This window comes from Jaculus jaculus, chromosome 6 (assembly GCF_020740685.1).
Source record: "Jaculus jaculus isolate mJacJac1 chromosome 6, mJacJac1.mat.Y.cur, whole genome shotgun sequence".
NCBI lineage: Eukaryota > Metazoa > Chordata > Mammalia > Rodentia > Dipodidae > Jaculus > Jaculus jaculus.
The window spans coordinates 1,197,315-1,214,431 of record NC_059107.1 but is presented as its reverse complement, the minus strand read 5'-3'; the positions used below and the strand labels follow the sequence as shown (position 1 = coordinate 1,214,431).

The 17,117-nt window shown below is 39.4% G+C and overlaps 1 protein-coding gene across 6 annotated transcripts in view; it reads left to right on the top strand.

The window, feature by feature from the left end:
- Positions 1 to 17,117, top strand: part of Mapk9 (mitogen-activated protein kinase 9) — a 54,649-nt gene that overhangs the window by 10,585 nt on the left and 26,947 nt on the right. For 3 of the 6 annotated variants that reach the window (XM_045152057.1, XM_004666606.2, XM_004666608.2), the window contains 3 exons: positions 2,509 to 2,679; positions 13,616 to 13,745; positions 15,757 to 15,815. In XM_045152057.1, coding sequence (XP_045007992.1) covers positions 2,558 to 2,679; positions 13,616 to 13,745; positions 15,757 to 15,815 — 311 coding nt within the window. In that variant the 5' untranslated portion in view covers positions 2,509 to 2,557. Of the gene's footprint in view, positions 1 to 601; positions 677 to 2,063; positions 2,175 to 2,508; positions 2,680 to 3,056; positions 3,296 to 13,615; positions 13,746 to 15,756; positions 15,816 to 17,117 lie in introns of those variants that run through there. The other 3 variants (XM_045152058.1, XM_045152059.1, XM_045152060.1) reach the window with 3 other exon arrangements.

Here is a 17,117-nt window from a genome sequence, read left to right as displayed (position 1 = left end):
AGAGTAGAGTGGTATTGTGGGCAGTCATGAAATACTAAAGGGTAGGTCAGAATAGTGAAAGTTTAGTTAATGCTCACAGTATCCTCAAGGTCAGACCTTCCCTGTCCTGTCCTTGTAATATAAGATGTCATTGTACTTACAGTGACTTGCTGGCCTGGGACTGCTCCTGGATCCCCTCCTCACAGCAGTATGGTCAGGGCAGGCGTTCTAACTCAGAAAACCCTGAGGTGCTTCAGAGATAGGAATGCTGCTGTGTGTGTGGATTGATCTGCAGTTGTTTGTCTAGAGCTAGTGTATTTCAGTCTGGGACATTTCCTGGATTTCAACTGGAATCGTGTGAATAACAATAGTCAACTGAAGAGACTACTTATGCTTAATCTCTGTCAGTTTAACAGGATTTAGAATCACCGTGAAACCAAGTCTCTTGGCAATGACTGTTAGGGATTTTCTAGGACAGATTGAGGTGAGAAGACCCATCCTGTGGGTAATGCCATTCCATGGTGTGGGTTCCTGGACTGTATAAAATGCTGAATATTCAGCACTCATCACTCTCCTCTGCTTCCTCACTGTGGACTGAATGTGACCAGCTCCTGCCACCCTGCCTTCCCTGCCATGATGGATGTCATCTGAAACTAAGCCACATTCAAACCTGTTCCTTCCAGAAGCTGCTTCTCAGGTCAGGTATTTTGACCTAGCGATGAGAAAATGACTTATACACTACTCATTTTGTCTTAAGTCTTTACTTAGGCTATAATTAACTCATTTCCATGTTTAAGGGAACTCAGAGACATCATTGTGTTGAGGTATAAATGAACATTACAGAAAACTCATCAGGTAGTTGATAAATATTAAATGGTAGAACAAAAGGCAGGAATTTGATGGAGCTGTAGAAAGAAATAATTTTGTGTTTACCCCTATGCTTTTTTTTAAAATTTTTTTTTATTTTTATTTATTTGAGAGTGACAGACACAGAGAGAAAGACAGATAGAGGGAGAGAGAGAGTATGGGCGCGCCAGGGCTTCCAGCCTCTGCAAACGAAGTCCAGACACGTGCGCCCCCTTGTGCATCTGGCTAACGTGGGACCTGGGGAACCGAGCCTCGAACCAGGAGTCCTTAGGCTTCACAGGCAAGCTTAACTGCTAAGCCATCTCTCCAGCCCGCTTTTTTTTTTTTTTTTTAAGGGTAGGGTCTCACTGTAGCCCAGGCTGACCTGGAATTCACTCTATATTCTCAGGGTGGCCTTGAACTCATGGCAATCATCCTACCTCTCTGCCTCCCGAGTGCTGGGATTAAAGGTGTGCGCCACCACGTCCAGCATGCCCCTGTGCTTTTGTTGTTGGCTTTTTAATTTAAAAGAAAAGCACACTAACTTTGCAATAAATAGCATCAGACAAGAGCCTGGAAGCTAAGTAAATGGTAGCCTATTTTGTTTTTATGTAAAGTTATCCAGGTTTTTTAAAGGTGGGTTTGCTGTGGCCTCACTTTTCTAGTCATGTGACAGCAATTTAAGAGAAGTATTCATTTTGGTTCATGGATTGGGACAGTACAGCCCATCATGGCAGAGTTGATAGTGGCAGGAACATGATGCTGAGATTCTTTCTAACTCTGTGGACCAGGAAGCAGTTTGGGCTGGAAGCCAGTGAGCTGTAACCTGCGATACCCACCCACCAGCCATCCACTTCAGGCAGACTCTACCTCCTAAAGGCTCCTAAAGATTCTACATTCTTCCATAAGAGCTCCCGTCTCTGAGGACCAAGTGTTCACCGATTGGGTACATTTCACACTCAACCCCCCCCCCCCCAGTAGGGCTCTCAGCCTGCTGTCAAAACCACAGGAAGCTACTTTCTGTGTGTGTGTGAGTAAACTTTGTAGTGTTTTGTTGTTTCATTTTCTCTGTAGGATACAGGTAGAGTCTGTGAGGCGAAGGGGGTGCAGGCCACTGTCATGGAGCAGGGACCCACTCATGGGGTGCACAGCTCCCACTGCCACCACCGCTACTCGTCCCCTGAGCAGCCTGCGCATCTGAACCTGGCCTTCTGCTTCATCACTGTAACCTGTTGCCTGTCTTCAGGAATTCTATACTGAATCATTCTGAAATAATCCCCCCATCTGTGCTTGAAACTGCTCGCCATAAACTGGTCCCACAAGAAACAAAGTGACGAGAAGCATTTAGTGTCAGTCGTTTTTTTCCAAGTATGCTAGAAGAGTATTCTACCACTAAGCTATATCCCCGCCAAACGTGCTGTTTTCTAATCTAGTCTCCTAACACGTGGTCTTGCTGTGTCTCAGAATTCCTTTCTTTCATAATGGTATTGTACTATTGAAGTGTGTGTGTGCTCGCACTTATGTACACACACGGCTTTACTTAAGTCAGAACTGGGTCACACTGAGTTAATCAACTTATAGCCACGTTGCCTTACATCCCAATATATGTGAATGCTAGGAAGTGAGCTTTCTGTACATATATAGCTCAGTAAGAATGTGCATTCTTTATGCTTCTCTTCTAAGGAATCTGACAACAATCCTGGCTCTTCGGAATATTGCATGACACTGCATCATGAGTGACAGTAAATGTGATAGTCAGTTTTACAGTGTGCAAGTGGCGGACTCAACTTTCACTGTCCTAAAACGTTACCAGCAGTTGAAACCAATTGGTTCTGGAGCCCAAGGAATTGTTTGGTAAGTCTGGGCAATTTTAATAGTGTGGATTGAGTTTTACTGCAATAAAAAGTAAAATTAAATCATTAGAATTTAGAAACACTGAATTTGAAAATACTGTTACAGGTTTATGAGCTAAATAGAATCAACTCTTGCTGTAGATATGTGTAGTCATGTTGTAGGACACAAACCCAAATTCTGAGAATGCTATATAAACTTAAGTAGGTAGAAATTTTTCTTTTGTTTTGTTTCTTTTTTGTTTATTTACCATGTCATTAGGATATCAGAATAATAATAGGTATGACAGTGAGGTGTAACAAAGAGTTTTATTCATTTCTTCATCATGGCCACCTTTTCCCCTCCCCCTTTTGTTCCCAATCACTCCTATTCATTTCTAGGCGCCATCATTGCAGTGCCTTGCCATTCATTGGCAGGATGAGGCCAGTCAGTATCATTATCACACCATGGATTAACCGGGAAGGGATGCTGTGTGAGGGGTTGGGCTGGCCGCATCTTCTTTGGTGTCTCTCTTCAACTATGTCCAGCCCAGAACATCAGAACCATTAGTCTGACCCTGAACCTTAGTCTCTTGCATGGTAAGACAGTCAGCTGCTACGACATCATTGGCCAGCCAAAGGTAAAGTTTTTCACATGTTTTCTAGACTATAGTTACCAGCATTTTCCAAACTTTTTATCCCATATTTTTCTGGCAAAAATTTTCTGCATTTTTGATCAAAATTCAAATTTATTTATTTATCTGTCTCTAAGAGAAACTGTGATAAGGTGCTGTGCTGCAGAGACTGTGAATAGGGAAATCTCTGCTCTTCAGCCTGGGCAGCTCAAGGCCCTGGGAGCCAAGAGAAACTGAAGTCCACAGGTTCTAAGAAAACTAGCAAAGGAGGAAGGGTTGCTTGGAAGGAATGCTCAGTTTGTGTCTAAATAGCGACTGTCTTTACTTCCACATAGTCACATGCTGTTGGTGTAGGTTAAGTATTTTTTATCTGAAATGCTGAAGCACAAAGATTTTTGATTTTAGATTTTTCTCATATTTTGATTTGTATAAACTTTACTGGTTAAATATCACTGAACCGATACTGATCTGATCTGAAATCTCAAATGCCCCAAAATCCAACTTTTTGAGCATCATGTCAGTGCTCAAAAAGTTTCAAATTTGGGAGCATTATAGATTTTGATTCTCCACATGAGGGTTATCCAACCTGTAGTTAAAGCCACCATACCAGGAGAAGTTTTGAAATAAATAGATGGCTCAAATTAGAAAACTTTGATGTTAATAAAGAGTTAATGGGCTGGAGAGATTGCTTAGTGGTTAAGGCACTAGCCTACAAAGCCTTAGGACCCAGGTTCGACTCCCAGAACTCACATAAGCCAGACACAAGGTGACCCATGTGCACAAGGTCACACGTGGAATGAGGTGGCATTGGAGTTCAGTTGCAGTGGCTAGAGGCCCTGGTGCACCAATTGGCTCACTCTCATAAAATTTTTTTTTTTAATTTTTAAGAGTTAATGAAGATTCACTTGGCTTTTGCTCCCTTACTTGGAGGAAGGTGATAATTTGGCAAAAGAACAGGATGGGGTAAAAACTGTCTTCGGGGGCTGGAAGGATGACTTAGCAGTTAAGGTGTTTGCCTGCAAAGCCAAAGGATCCAGGTTCAATTCCCCAGGACCCATGTTAGCCAGATGCACAAGGGAGTGCACACATCTAGAGTTCATTTGCAGTGGCTAGAGGCCCTGGCTCACCCATTGTCTCTCTCTCTCTCTCTTCCTCTTTCTCTGTTAAATAAATAAAAATAAATTTTTTTAAAAAAAAACCCTATCTTCAGGCCTTGAGAAATGGCTCAGAGGTTAAGGCACTTACCTGCAAAACCTAATGACCTGAGTTCAATTCCCCAGGACCCATGTAAAACCAATACACAAAGTGGCGCATGCATCTGGATTTCATTTGCAGTGGCTAGAGGCCCTGATGCACCCATTCTCTCTTCCTCTCTCTCTCTCCTTACAAATAAATTTTTTTGTCCATTGTTAAACATTTCATATATGCCAGATGACCCATTGTTCACTTGTTTTTGATGGGTAGAAGGACTGCAGAGGGTGGATATTTTCTAATTACTATCAGTTCTTCTGTCACTGTCTCTCTATAAATGTATAAATGCCATAAATGGGATGGGGAGATGGCTCATGGCTCAGTGGCTAAAGGCACTTGCTTGCAAAGCCTGCCAGCCAGAGGTATAATTCCCCAGTGCAAAAACACGTAAGGCCAAATGCACCAACTGTCGCATGTGTCTGGAGTTTGTTTGCAGCAGCAAGAGGCCTTTGCAGCCCATATACTTTCTCTCTGCTTGCACATAAATAAAACAAATATTTTTAAAGAATAAAAAAATGTATGTCATCAAAGACTAGGAATCCTCATCAACTTTCACCAGTCTCATGAGGTGTTAGGGTACTCTGAGACCAAATTCTAGCTCATAGTCTCTTGGGACCTTATTGGATGTATTGAGGTAAGGCTTGTTGATGACTGAATTACTGATACTGTTGAGTATGACCAGGACTCTGACCTAAACTCTGTTTAGAATTTTATCAATAATGAGCAAATAGTGGACTGGAGAGATGGCTTAGCAGTTAAGACATTTGCCTGCAAAGTCAAAGGACCTCAGTTCAACTCCCGAGGACCCACATAAGCCAGATGCATTAGGTGGTGCATGTGTCTGGAATTCATTTGCAGTGGCTGGAGGCCCATTCTCTTTCTCTATCTGTGTCTTCCTCTTTCTCTCAAATAAATAAATAAATATTTAAAAAATAAAATAGTAATGAGCAAATGAATATTCATTGAGTACCTCAGTAAAATATTTAGAGGGAGAGAGGAAAAGTATTTGTCTCTGTAGGACAGCTATTATACTCAAGAAACATTTAGGACTAGGAAGGTAGCTCAGTTGTAGAGCATTTGTCTATCAGGAACACATCCCTGGGTTCCTTCCCACACCCAAAACATAAATACATACATACACATTACAGATGAAATTTGATTTTGTAACAGTCACTGCACTGATAATCCATTTTAGAGTATCTATCCTTTTATGCTGCCCCCACCCCCAGAAAAAGTAAAACCTAGAAGTGATTTTGCCCGCTGTTGCAGTCCGGTTCACATTGGTGGTAGAAATCACCCAACTAAGAGCAGCTTCTGGGAAAAGATATTTATTTTGGCTTACAGACTTGAGGGGAGGCTCCACGATGGCAGGGGAAAACAATGGCATGAGCAGAGGGTGGACATCACCCCCTGGCCAACATAAGGTGGACAATAGCAACAGGAGAGTGTGCCATACACTGGCATGAGGAAACTGGCTATAACACTCATAAGCCCGCCCCCAACAATACACTGCCTCCAGGAGGCGTTAATTCCCAAATCTCCATCAGCTGGGAACCTCGCATTTAGAACACCTAAGTTTATGAGGGACACCTGACTCAAACCACCACACCTGCCTTTCCCTCTTTCTTTTTGTATCCATCCTTTACCAGGATATAAAACATCAAATAGGATTGGGAAATAACCTAGTAGTGGCATATTCTTTTTATAATAAAATAAAAATAAAATATTTTTGACAATAGAAATTGGATTTCCTGTCATTGTTCATTAAAATATTGCTATTCTGTTGTTACTTCATGATGTGAGCCTTCCTTTAGTTGATATTATATTTAGTTGATATTATCGGTGAACTGTTAGGGATGTGATAAGCAGAATGATGCCCCCTCAGTGATGTCCACATTCTAATCCTAGATCCTGGGAATACGTTGATTTATGTGGCAGAAGGAACTTTGTAGTCTTGATTAAATTAATGATCTTAACATTCAGAAGGCTGAGGCAGGAGAGCACAGTAAGTTTGAGGCCAGCCAAGGCTGTAAAGTGAAACCCTGTCTCAAAAAAAAGCTGGGTATGGTGGTGCACGCCTTTAATCCCAGCACTCAGGAGGCAGAGGTAGGAGGATCGCCATGAGTTCAAGGCTACCCTGAGACTATATAGTTAATTCTAGGTCAGCCTGGGCCAGTGAGACCCTCAAAAAATAAAAAAAAAAAATTAAAAATCAACAGCAATGACAACCAAGTAATGACCTTGAGGCTAGGTGATAGGTTTGGGTTAGCCTTACTTAGCCTGGGTTTGCCTGGTGGACCAATATAATTGAAAGTGTTATTACAAAAGAAAGTTAGGAGTGTCCTCTTCAGAGAAGGACATGTGACAACTGAAGCAGAGCTTGGAGTGGTACATGGAATGGCCAGGAACCTCTAGAAGCTGGGAGAGGAGAGGGAACAAAGCCTCCAGAAGGAGCATAGCTCTGCTGACATTGTCTTTAGCCCTTGTAGGATCCATTTTGGACTCCTGACCTCCAGAATTATAAGACCATAAATGTGTGTTGTTTTAAATCAGTAACTTGTGGTTACTTATCATATAGTGCCAGGAAACTAATTTTTGAGAAATAAAATGCACTAGTCTCTGGTTTGTAATGAGTTAGTCTTCTGTTAAGTTAAAACATTGTGAACACATAGGCATAAGTACAGAAACCAAAGGGCAGGTTGGGCTGGTGACTTGTGCTGAATTAAATAGAAGAACTGGAACCAGAATAAAATATTCTGACTCTTCATTTTATGTTTTGTCTTTGTTTCCCGGTTCTAGAACTCCAATCCCATCCCAGCACATGCTAGGAAAGTGCTCTTCTGTGGAGCACTGCTAGCCTCCCTAATTTTGAGCTGTCTTTCCAATTGACTGATTTTATTTGTTTCTATCTTGTCATTCATTAGAAGATGTTAGTGAAATTTATTAGGAAGTAAGCTTTGAATATTTATCATTTTAGGGTATTCATAAACATTAACCAAGTTATATGGTAATATTAAGTGCAAGATTTTGGTGGGAAATATATATGTATGTATGTATGTATGTATATGTGTGTGTGTGTATATATGTATATATATATGCACACATACATACACACACACACACACACACACACACTTTTTTCTTTATCCTTGTAAAATCTTAAGTGGTTCAGTCAAATAGTACAGAGTTTTTCTTTTATTGTACAATTTTATAAAATATTTAATATTAGCCAGGCGTGGTGGCGCATGCCTTTAATCCTAGCACTTGGCAGGCAGAGGTACAAGGATCGCCATGAGTTCAAGGCAACCCTGAGACTCCGTAGTGAATTCCAGGTCAGCCTGGGCTAAAGTGAAACCTTACCTTGAAAAAACAAACAAAAAAATTAATCTTTTTGTTAAATTTTTGTGTATAATATAGTAGGTGTAGTATGTATGTGTATACAGTTGTGTGTTCATATGCATGTGCTGCTTGAGAAAACATGGAAGTCAGAGGAGGATGTTATTGTCTTCCTCTATTGCCCATCTACCTTATTTCCTTGAGACAGGGTCTTCCTCTGAACCTGGAACTCACCATTTTTTGACTGACCAGTGAGTCCCAGCAACCCTACTGTCTCCACCTCCTCAGTGCTGGGATTATATTGTGCAGGATCACACCATACCCTGCTGAGCAAATGCTCTTACACACTAATATATCTCCCCAGTCCTTTTGCTTCTAATTTTAATATCAGGTCTGGCAACTCTTTTAAAGTACATTTAGGGCTGGAGGGATGGCTTAGCAGTTAAAGCATTTGCCTGCTAAGCCAAAGGACTCAGGTCAAATTTCCCAGGACCCACATTAGCCAGATGCACAAGGGGGCACATGCATCTGGAGTTCGTTTGCAGTGGCTGGAGGCCCTGGCATGTCCATTCTCTCTCCCTCTCCCTCCCTCCTCTCCTCTCTCTCTGCCTCTTTTTCTCCCTTTCTGTGTCAAATAAATAAAATAAAATATTTTAAATAAAATGTATTTATTTATTTGCAAGCAGAGAAAGAGATACAGAGGAGAGAGAATAGGCATGCCATAGCCCCCAGCTGCTACTAATGAACTCTAGATGCATGTGCCCCTTTTGTGCATCTGGCTTTACATGGGTACTAGGGAATCAAACCCAGGTCATCAGGCTTTGCAGGCAAGTGCCTTAACCACTGAGCAATCTCTCCAGCTCCCACCCTTTAAAAAAATATTTTTATTCATCAGTCTGGCAAGTCTTAAAGGTAAAAATTAGTGCCTTAACATGGAATAACTAATAACAGATTCTTCATGCTTTCCCTTCCAGTTCTGTATAAACATGAACTTTGGATTTTAAGTTGTCTTATTTTTCTGTATTAGTATAAGTAAAATACAAGCATAAATAAGATCAGCATTTCTGTAAAAAAAAAAAAAAAAGGGAGAGAGAAGATTTGTGATGTGCAGTACAGAATGGCTATGACTTAGGAGGCTTGAGCTCTAAAACCAGTGCTGATCTTCATAGCTGAAATTCTTTGGGACCTTGAGTCACAGTGTGTGTTCATGAGTCTTAATATTTTTACCTCTAAATGATGGTTTGGAACTAATGACTTAATATGGTAAATCAAACACCTAAGCAAAAGACCAGTGACAATAATCAGTAAGTGAAAAAGTATTAATACATTTCTGAAATATTAAAGTCAGTTTGAATTTTGATCCAAGTAACACACAACAGAAGAAGTTACAATGAGTAGACAGTCATTTGCAACAAAAAAACAAAGCCTCTCCGTAAAAGAAACACAGAGATCACAAGTATAGAAAATGAGGATGAAGTGAGGGGAGGAGCTAAAACTAAGAATGGTAAAATATGGCTATAAAACAGCTTCCAGAGGCTGGAAAGATGGCTCAGTAGATAAAGTGTATGTTGTATAAGAATGAGTTCCTGAGTTTGAGTTCCCAGAACCCACGTAAAGCCAGACAAAGTAGCATCATGAGTGTAATCCCAGTGCTCCTTTAACAGTATGGGAAGCAGAGGCAGGAGAATCATTGAAAGTTTGCAGGCCAGCTAGCCTGGCATGCACAGCTATGAACAATGAAAGACGCTGCCTCAAATAAGGTAGGAAGTAAGGACCCACGTCTGTGGTTCTCCTCTGACCTCCACACATGTTCTATGACATATAATGCAGCTATACTCACACATATGAGTACATACACACACAAAATAACTTCTAATTTGTTGCCAAAATTTTCACACCCTCCTTCATGCTCAGCATTGGTCCCTAGAGAGCTAGTGAGTTAGGGAAGAATTATTAGGTCAGGATCCTTGGTAAGGACAGAAGCCTAGTGTGGGGAGGCTAGCACTTGAAATGCTGTTATGCACCCAACAAGTAGTTAAGCATTAAAATGCTCATGATGCCAAATGTTGGTTATGATGAAGAATAGCTCATATGCAGTTCTCAGACGAAGGCTTTTCATACTGCTGATAACCTAGAAACTGATAGAATCATATAGAAAAGAACTTAGCATTACCTACTGAAAGAATATATGCATTGCCTCTCAGTTATTTTCTCATTAGAAATGCATGCACAGATTACCAGAGCCATGTATGAATGTTTATGACAGTGCTTCTTATAATCACTTGAAAACTGAAAGGAACTAAAGTATTTATCAATGTTATATGACAGCCATGCAAAAGAATATCATAGCAATGACAATAAATTTTAGAATAGTGGATGAATCATAAATACAGTATTGAGTGAAAAGTCAGACACATTTCAAAAAACTTGGACTATGGGGATTTAAGGATACATGTTGGTCTGGTAAAAGCAAGAAAACAAAAATTATTTTCTCTGGTAGACACAAATGACAACAGTTGGAAGGTCATGGGGGAATTTAGGGGAAACTGACAAAACTTGGATCTTTGTGATAAATCATTTAGATAAGGAGCAAAAAAGGCAAAAAAGTGACTATCAGATAGACATAAGCCTCCTTCACCAATACTCAAAGCTGGAAGCCAGTGGAGCAGTGGCCTTAAAGTTCTGAGAGAACACTGATTTTTAATTTAAAAGGCAAGCTGTCAATCAAGGATGATGCCAGAGAAGCACCATTTATTGTCCATGTACTTTTTCTGGGTGAAATTATTTGATAATGTACTCCAAAAGGTAAGACAATACGAGAATCTGGTGACCAGTGAAAAGAAGTCAGTATACTAGCAATGAAGTAGGCTTTGCAAGAAGCTCCAAGAGCATGTCCTCAAAAAGAATGGAATAATTTCTAAACAATAGATGATGTGAATAAGAAGCCAGAAAGCTGGCCATAGGCTTTAAAAGATGTGTTTCTTCTCTAATTTATAAAGGGGGGCTGGAGAGATGGCTTAGCGGTTAAGGCATTTGCTTACAAAGCCAAAGGATCCCAGTTTGATTATCCAGGACCCACACAAGCCAAATGCACAAGGGGGCACGTGCATTGGAGTTCATTTGCAATGGCTGGAGGCCCTGGCATGCCCATTCTCTCTCTATCTCTCTCTCTGTCTCTTTCTCAAATGAATAAATAAAATATATATATATATGTTTTTGAAAAGGTTGATGAAATGTGTGAGAAGAAATTAGAAAAGGTCATGGTCCATGTATGAAACAACAAAGATGTGATACTTTGAGCAACTGATGGAATATAAAAATAAAGAACCCATTTTTCCTTTCTGATACTTTGAGAGGAAGCAAGGGTCATTTGATCTTTGGCAAATGAAATATAATCCCAGCTCTGTAACTAAGGATATTTACATATGCACATACACATACCCACTCAATGTTTTCAGTTGTTAGATACAGCCTAAGGAAACATAGAAGCTCAGCTATACATGTAAGATAAATATGTTACCACCTGATCATTTAAGACAAAAGTTTGGAAGAAAAGGGAAGAGGGTAGAGAGATGGAAAAGAAGGAGGATGGAGTAAAATATTCTCATTTTATTTACTGAGGTATAAAAAGATTCCCTTGAAAGTTGGTGGATCAAGATGATTAGGCATGTTACTAGTTACAAAACAAACCCAAAAAAATAGCATGAGAGCAAAGCTGAGAGGTTTTGGGGACTTGTAGTAAGCAGCTAAAAACTAAAATTTCACAATAGAAAGTAGTTATTTTCTAAAGCTGATAAGTGAGGACACAGTGATGAAATACAGTTTTGGAGTTAAGAAGTGATCATAAGAAGTAAGGCTGAAACAGGGCATGGTGGCACACGCCTTTAATCCCAGCACTCAGGAGGCAGAGATAGGAGGATCACTGTGAGTTCAAGGCCACTCTGAGACTACATAGTGAATTCCAGGTCAGCCCGAGCTAGAGTGAGACCCTACCTCGAAAAACTAGGGAAAAAAAAAAGACTGAACAATTGAAGGTCCTTGTCCTGGAGCAGAGAAGAGCATGTCTGCTCAGATGCTTGGTGTTAGTCCATCTGATTCATACTGGACAAAAAAAAAAAAAAAAAAATTTAATTGACAAAGCATTTATGTTTATCATGTATACCATGTTTTAAAATGTAGATACACTGTGGAATGGCTAAATCTAGCTAATTTACATATGTGGTAAGAACACTTAAAGTGTATTCTCTTAGCAGTATCAAGAATACAATACAGTGGTATTAACAACTGTATACACTATAATATATAGCAGAACCCATGTAAATGCAGGGTGTAGTGGCATATACTTGTAATCTCAGCATTGGGGAGGCAGAGAAAGGGAATCCCTGGGGCTCAGTGACTAACTAGTCTAGTGGAATCAGCAAGAAACCCCGTCTTAGAGAGTAAGATGGAGAGCAATGGAAGGAGACAACCACACAGATATATGTGCCTACACTCATACTGACATAATAGTGCATACATACCACAAAGAACATTAAGTCAGAATTGTGTGGCAGAAAACATTAATAGAAAGACAGTATCATAAACTCAGTAGAATAAATCAATAGATGTAATATTTAAAATGATGCCTGGATTTTCAAGTCCTTAGCAGCTTTGAACCCCTAGTGAGGAGTCAGATGGCCTTAACATTAATGATGCTATTTTGTGCTAGTTTGAAGCCTGAAAAAGTACAGCTGGGCCACTCAGGTTTTTGTTCTATGTTGTTTTGTTGGGGTTTTTTTGTTTTTGTCTAGGTAGAGTCTCATTCTAGACCAAGCTCCCCTGGAACTCACTCTGTAGCTCCAGTCTAGCCTCAAACTCATGGCAATCCTCCTACCTTATTCTCCTGAGTTCTGGGATTAAAGGCATGTGCCAACATACCCAGCTCATTCAGTTTTTTATGTCCAATTTCTGGAGGAAAATGAATGCCAAATTCCTTCAGGGAACGCATAATAGTAGAAACATAGGCTTTAGATTTTATTCTTACTATAAAAAGAAAAAGTATTTATAGTAGAATTTTATATATAGCAAGTGCGTATGTTGGGGATTTTATATCTTGGAATTTACTATAAGCTGGTCTTCAGCTTCTGATTCCTTCTTAGATTCTCTTGTCTAGGAAAAGCAATCAAAAGATTAAGATTAATTAAATTCTTTCCACAAATTCAACCACTTCATCTGCTGGGTGTGTATTTAGTTTTGTTTTTTTGAGTTAGGGTCTTACTGTAGCTCAGGCTGACCTGGAATTCACTATGCACTCTTACAGCGATCCTTGAACTCATAGAAACCCTTCTACCTCTTTCTCCTGTATACTGGGATTAAAAGTGCCATGCCTGGCACCCAAAATATATTTTAATCAGTGATCAGTGAAATTTTCAGTATCTTTGCCTGTTTTAAACTGAAGATTTCATTTATTGACCTGTCCTACATGCTGTATATTAATCTCAGCTAACAATGATAATTTAATGTGAAAAGAATTTCCAAGTCCCATCCTAAGTGTAGCTAAGTTGTCTGTGTCTCCGGGAAGAAGTTGGTCCATACTGCAATCTGAGCTAATTCACTGGATTTTTATATAGTATACATATGCCTTGATTAGAAGCAATCAGAAACTTTGTTTTTCCTTTTAAAAGATTAAATGTATAATCTCCATTGCTGTTTTTCCAAAAACTATTTTGATAGATTGTTTGTTATATTTCCTAATTATAGTGCTGCTTTTGATACAGTTCTTGGGATAAATGTTGCAGTCAAGAAATTAAGCCGTCCTTTTCAGAACCAAACTCATGCAAAGAGAGCTTACCGTGAACTTGTCCTCTTAAAATGTGTCAATCATAAAAATGTAAGTTACATATGTTTCCTTTATATGTTGTGGTATCAGTGATGTGATAATCTTTTAGTGCTTTTTGGAGATATCCTGCAGACCTAAGATGAACTGATAAAATAACTGTTAAGATGATTGTATTTTGCCAGGAGTCCTGTACTCCCTGCACATGGGTGGAGGAGGTGCCAGAGGATTAGGAGTTTAAGGGCTTTGTTGGCTAAATAGCAAGTTAGAAGCCAGCCTTCTCTATATGAGACCTTATCTTTCTCTTAACCCTCATGCTTAAAGTCTTTATTAAAATATATTTAAGAATATGCAAGTCTGGCCAGGTGTTGTGGCACACACCTTTAATCCCAGCACTCGGGAGGCAGAAGTAGGAGGATTACCATCAGTTCAAGGCCACCCTGAGACTACATAATGAATTACAGGTCAGCCTGGATCAGAGTAAAACCCTACCTTGAAAAACCAAAAGAAAAAAAAAAAAGAATATACAACTCTGCTTCATAAATAATATTTTATTTTACCAATAAAATTTTTGACATATAGAAAATTGAAGTTAGAAGTTTCATGGTCTGTAAAATTCAAGCGAATCAAAAAGTAGTACTAGTTGGTCCATAGCCATTTGGTTCTCTCTGTTTCTGTTTCTATAAAAGGGAACAAATACTGACCTAACAAAATGAGAAAAAAAAAATACTTTGGAAAAATATTAGTTTTTAAGCACATATTCTTAGAGGACATTGCAGCCAGGATAGCTGTACTTGCATTTACGTAGAAGTCAAAGTACTGAATTTTCAGGAGAAATAACATGTCTCTAGAAAATAAGGTTTTGCTCAGCACATTATATGTTCCAGTGGTTCCTAAGCATAATTTTGATTAACTTGTCATGTGGTAAAATCATAAAAATGTGAACCACTGGAAGGGATATTGAGGATCAACTCAGATTCCCCTCCCTAGTCTATCATATTATCATATTATCCTTAGTAGTGCCTTTCCAACCATTATTTCTAGTCTCTTTTATAAAATTCTATTTAAATTCTATGTAATAATTATTTAAGTTACTTAGGGCCATATAAAAGTGATTTGGGGCCAGGTGTGGCAGTGCACACCTTTAATCCATGCACTCAGGAGACTAAGGTAGGAAGATCACTGTGAGTTCAAGGCCAACCTGAAACTACATAGTGAATTTTTGGTCACCCTGAGCTAGAGTGAGAGCCTACCTTAAAAAACAAAAACAGGACTGGAGAAATGACTTAGCAGTTAAGGTGCTTGCCTATGAAACCTAAGGACCCATGTTTGACTCTCCAGATCCCACCTAAGCCAGACAAACAAATGTGAGGTAAGCGCAAGCTTGCACATGCCCATTAGGTGGTGCAAGTGTCTTGAGTTTGATTTCAGTGGCTGAGGCCCTGGAGTGCCATTTCTCTCTCTCTCCCCCTCTGTCTCATTCTCTCTCTCTTTTTTTTTTTTTTTTTTGGTTTTTGGTTTTTCAAGATAAGGTCTCACTCTGGTCCAGGCTGACCTGGAATTAACTCTGTCATCTCAGGGTGGCCTTGAACTCATGGCGATCCTCCTACCTCTGCCTCCTGAGTGCTGGGATTAAAGGCGTGCGCCACCACGCCCGGCTCTCTCTCTCTCTTGCTCTCTCTAAAATTTAAAAAAAAAAAAATTAATTAAAAAAAGCCGGGCGTGGTGGCACATGCCTTTAATCCCAGCCCTTGGGAGGCAGAGGTAGGAGGATCACCTTGAGTTCAAGGCCACCCTGAGACTACATAGTAAATTCCACGTAAACCTGGATTGGAGTGAAACCCTACCTCAAAAAAAAAAAAGTGAGTTAATTAAAAGTGTATCTTATTTTCAATTGATGTTTAGCTTTTTACAAAGACCATGGAATAGAATGTTTTGAAAATTGCTATAAAAATACTGAGTTCTATAATGATTTCTTTTCCATTTTTAATATTTTGCAATGTTCAACTTAATTTTTAGAATCCAGTATTATTCTGACTTACTAAAGTCTACATTTTTCTTTCAGATAATTAGCTTGCTAAATGTATTTACACCACAGAAAACTCTAGAAGAATTTCAAGATGTGTAAGTATCTTTTGCATCACACTGAAAATTTAGAAAGTAACTGACTTTTATAGTTAGGAAATCTAGGTGGCCACCATTTTTAATGCCATCATAGACATTTTGTCAATGCATGACCACTGATAAGAAAAATGGAAGGTGATGGTTAGTTATTTGTGCTGAGGGCTATCCTTTCTAGAACAGGAAAAGGATAACTGATAATTCCTCAGAACAGGTAGTGACCATCAATACTACTATCCTATTTCACTGAAATAGAAAATACTGTTCTGCAATCCCTGATGGCCAGGACTCAGAGTTCAGGTGTTTGTAACACTATGTGAGATGATTGTATCATTAAATATGGAGTTTTCAGACTCTTAAATAGAACTACCTAACAATGAAATATTAACTTACCATGTTATGACATAGTATCCAACTTCATCCTAAATTTACTGGTGTATTCAGTCATCCAATATGTATGGTATCTCACTGTGTAGACCCTCTTGCACTTGAAATACATTAGTGAACCACACAAGCAAAAATTTCTCATTATATAAGAACTGTAGACAGTAAGCACCTTCCTAGAGCCTGCCAGCTTGAAAGTTAAATAAATATAATATATAAAGAAAGTGTATCATCCATGAGATTGTATTCAGTGCTTTGAATAAAATGTTAAACTGGGTCAGATCAGAAGTGCTGGGGGTGGGGGTGGGGGTCAAGCTGCAGTTTTCAATAGGATAGTATATTAAGATTCTCCCAAGAGACAGCACCTATAGGAGATACATCAAAAATGTGTGAGAGAGAATTTATTAGGAAAGTTGGCTCACGTGATTATGGTAGCTAAGAAGTGTCACGACAGGCCATGTGCAAGCTAGAGACCCAGGGATGCTGATAGCATGGCTCAGTCCAAATGCAAAGGCCCCAGAACTATGGGAGCCAGTGGTATAGCTTTCAGTCTGAGGACAAAGGCCTTTGAACTTAGGGGACTGCTAATATGTAAGTCCCAGATTCCAAAGCCCAAAGCCTAGAGTTCTGATGTCCAAGGCAACAGGAAAAGTCTATCTCTTGTAAGAGGCTACTTAACCCTCTTGATTTTGTATTTCTGGGCTTTTGCCCTATTGAATGTTGTCCCCCACTTAGCATACTCAGACTCATATACTAATTACCTACAGAAAAACCCTTCAAGACACACCCCAAGTAAGTTTTACCAGGGTTGTAGTACTGTAGTCTTTGATCTAGTCAAGTTAACACCTAGAATTTATCATCACAGGGTAGGTGGGAAAAAAACCTCAAGGAGTCAGTGGCATTTGAAGTATGTCTTAAAAG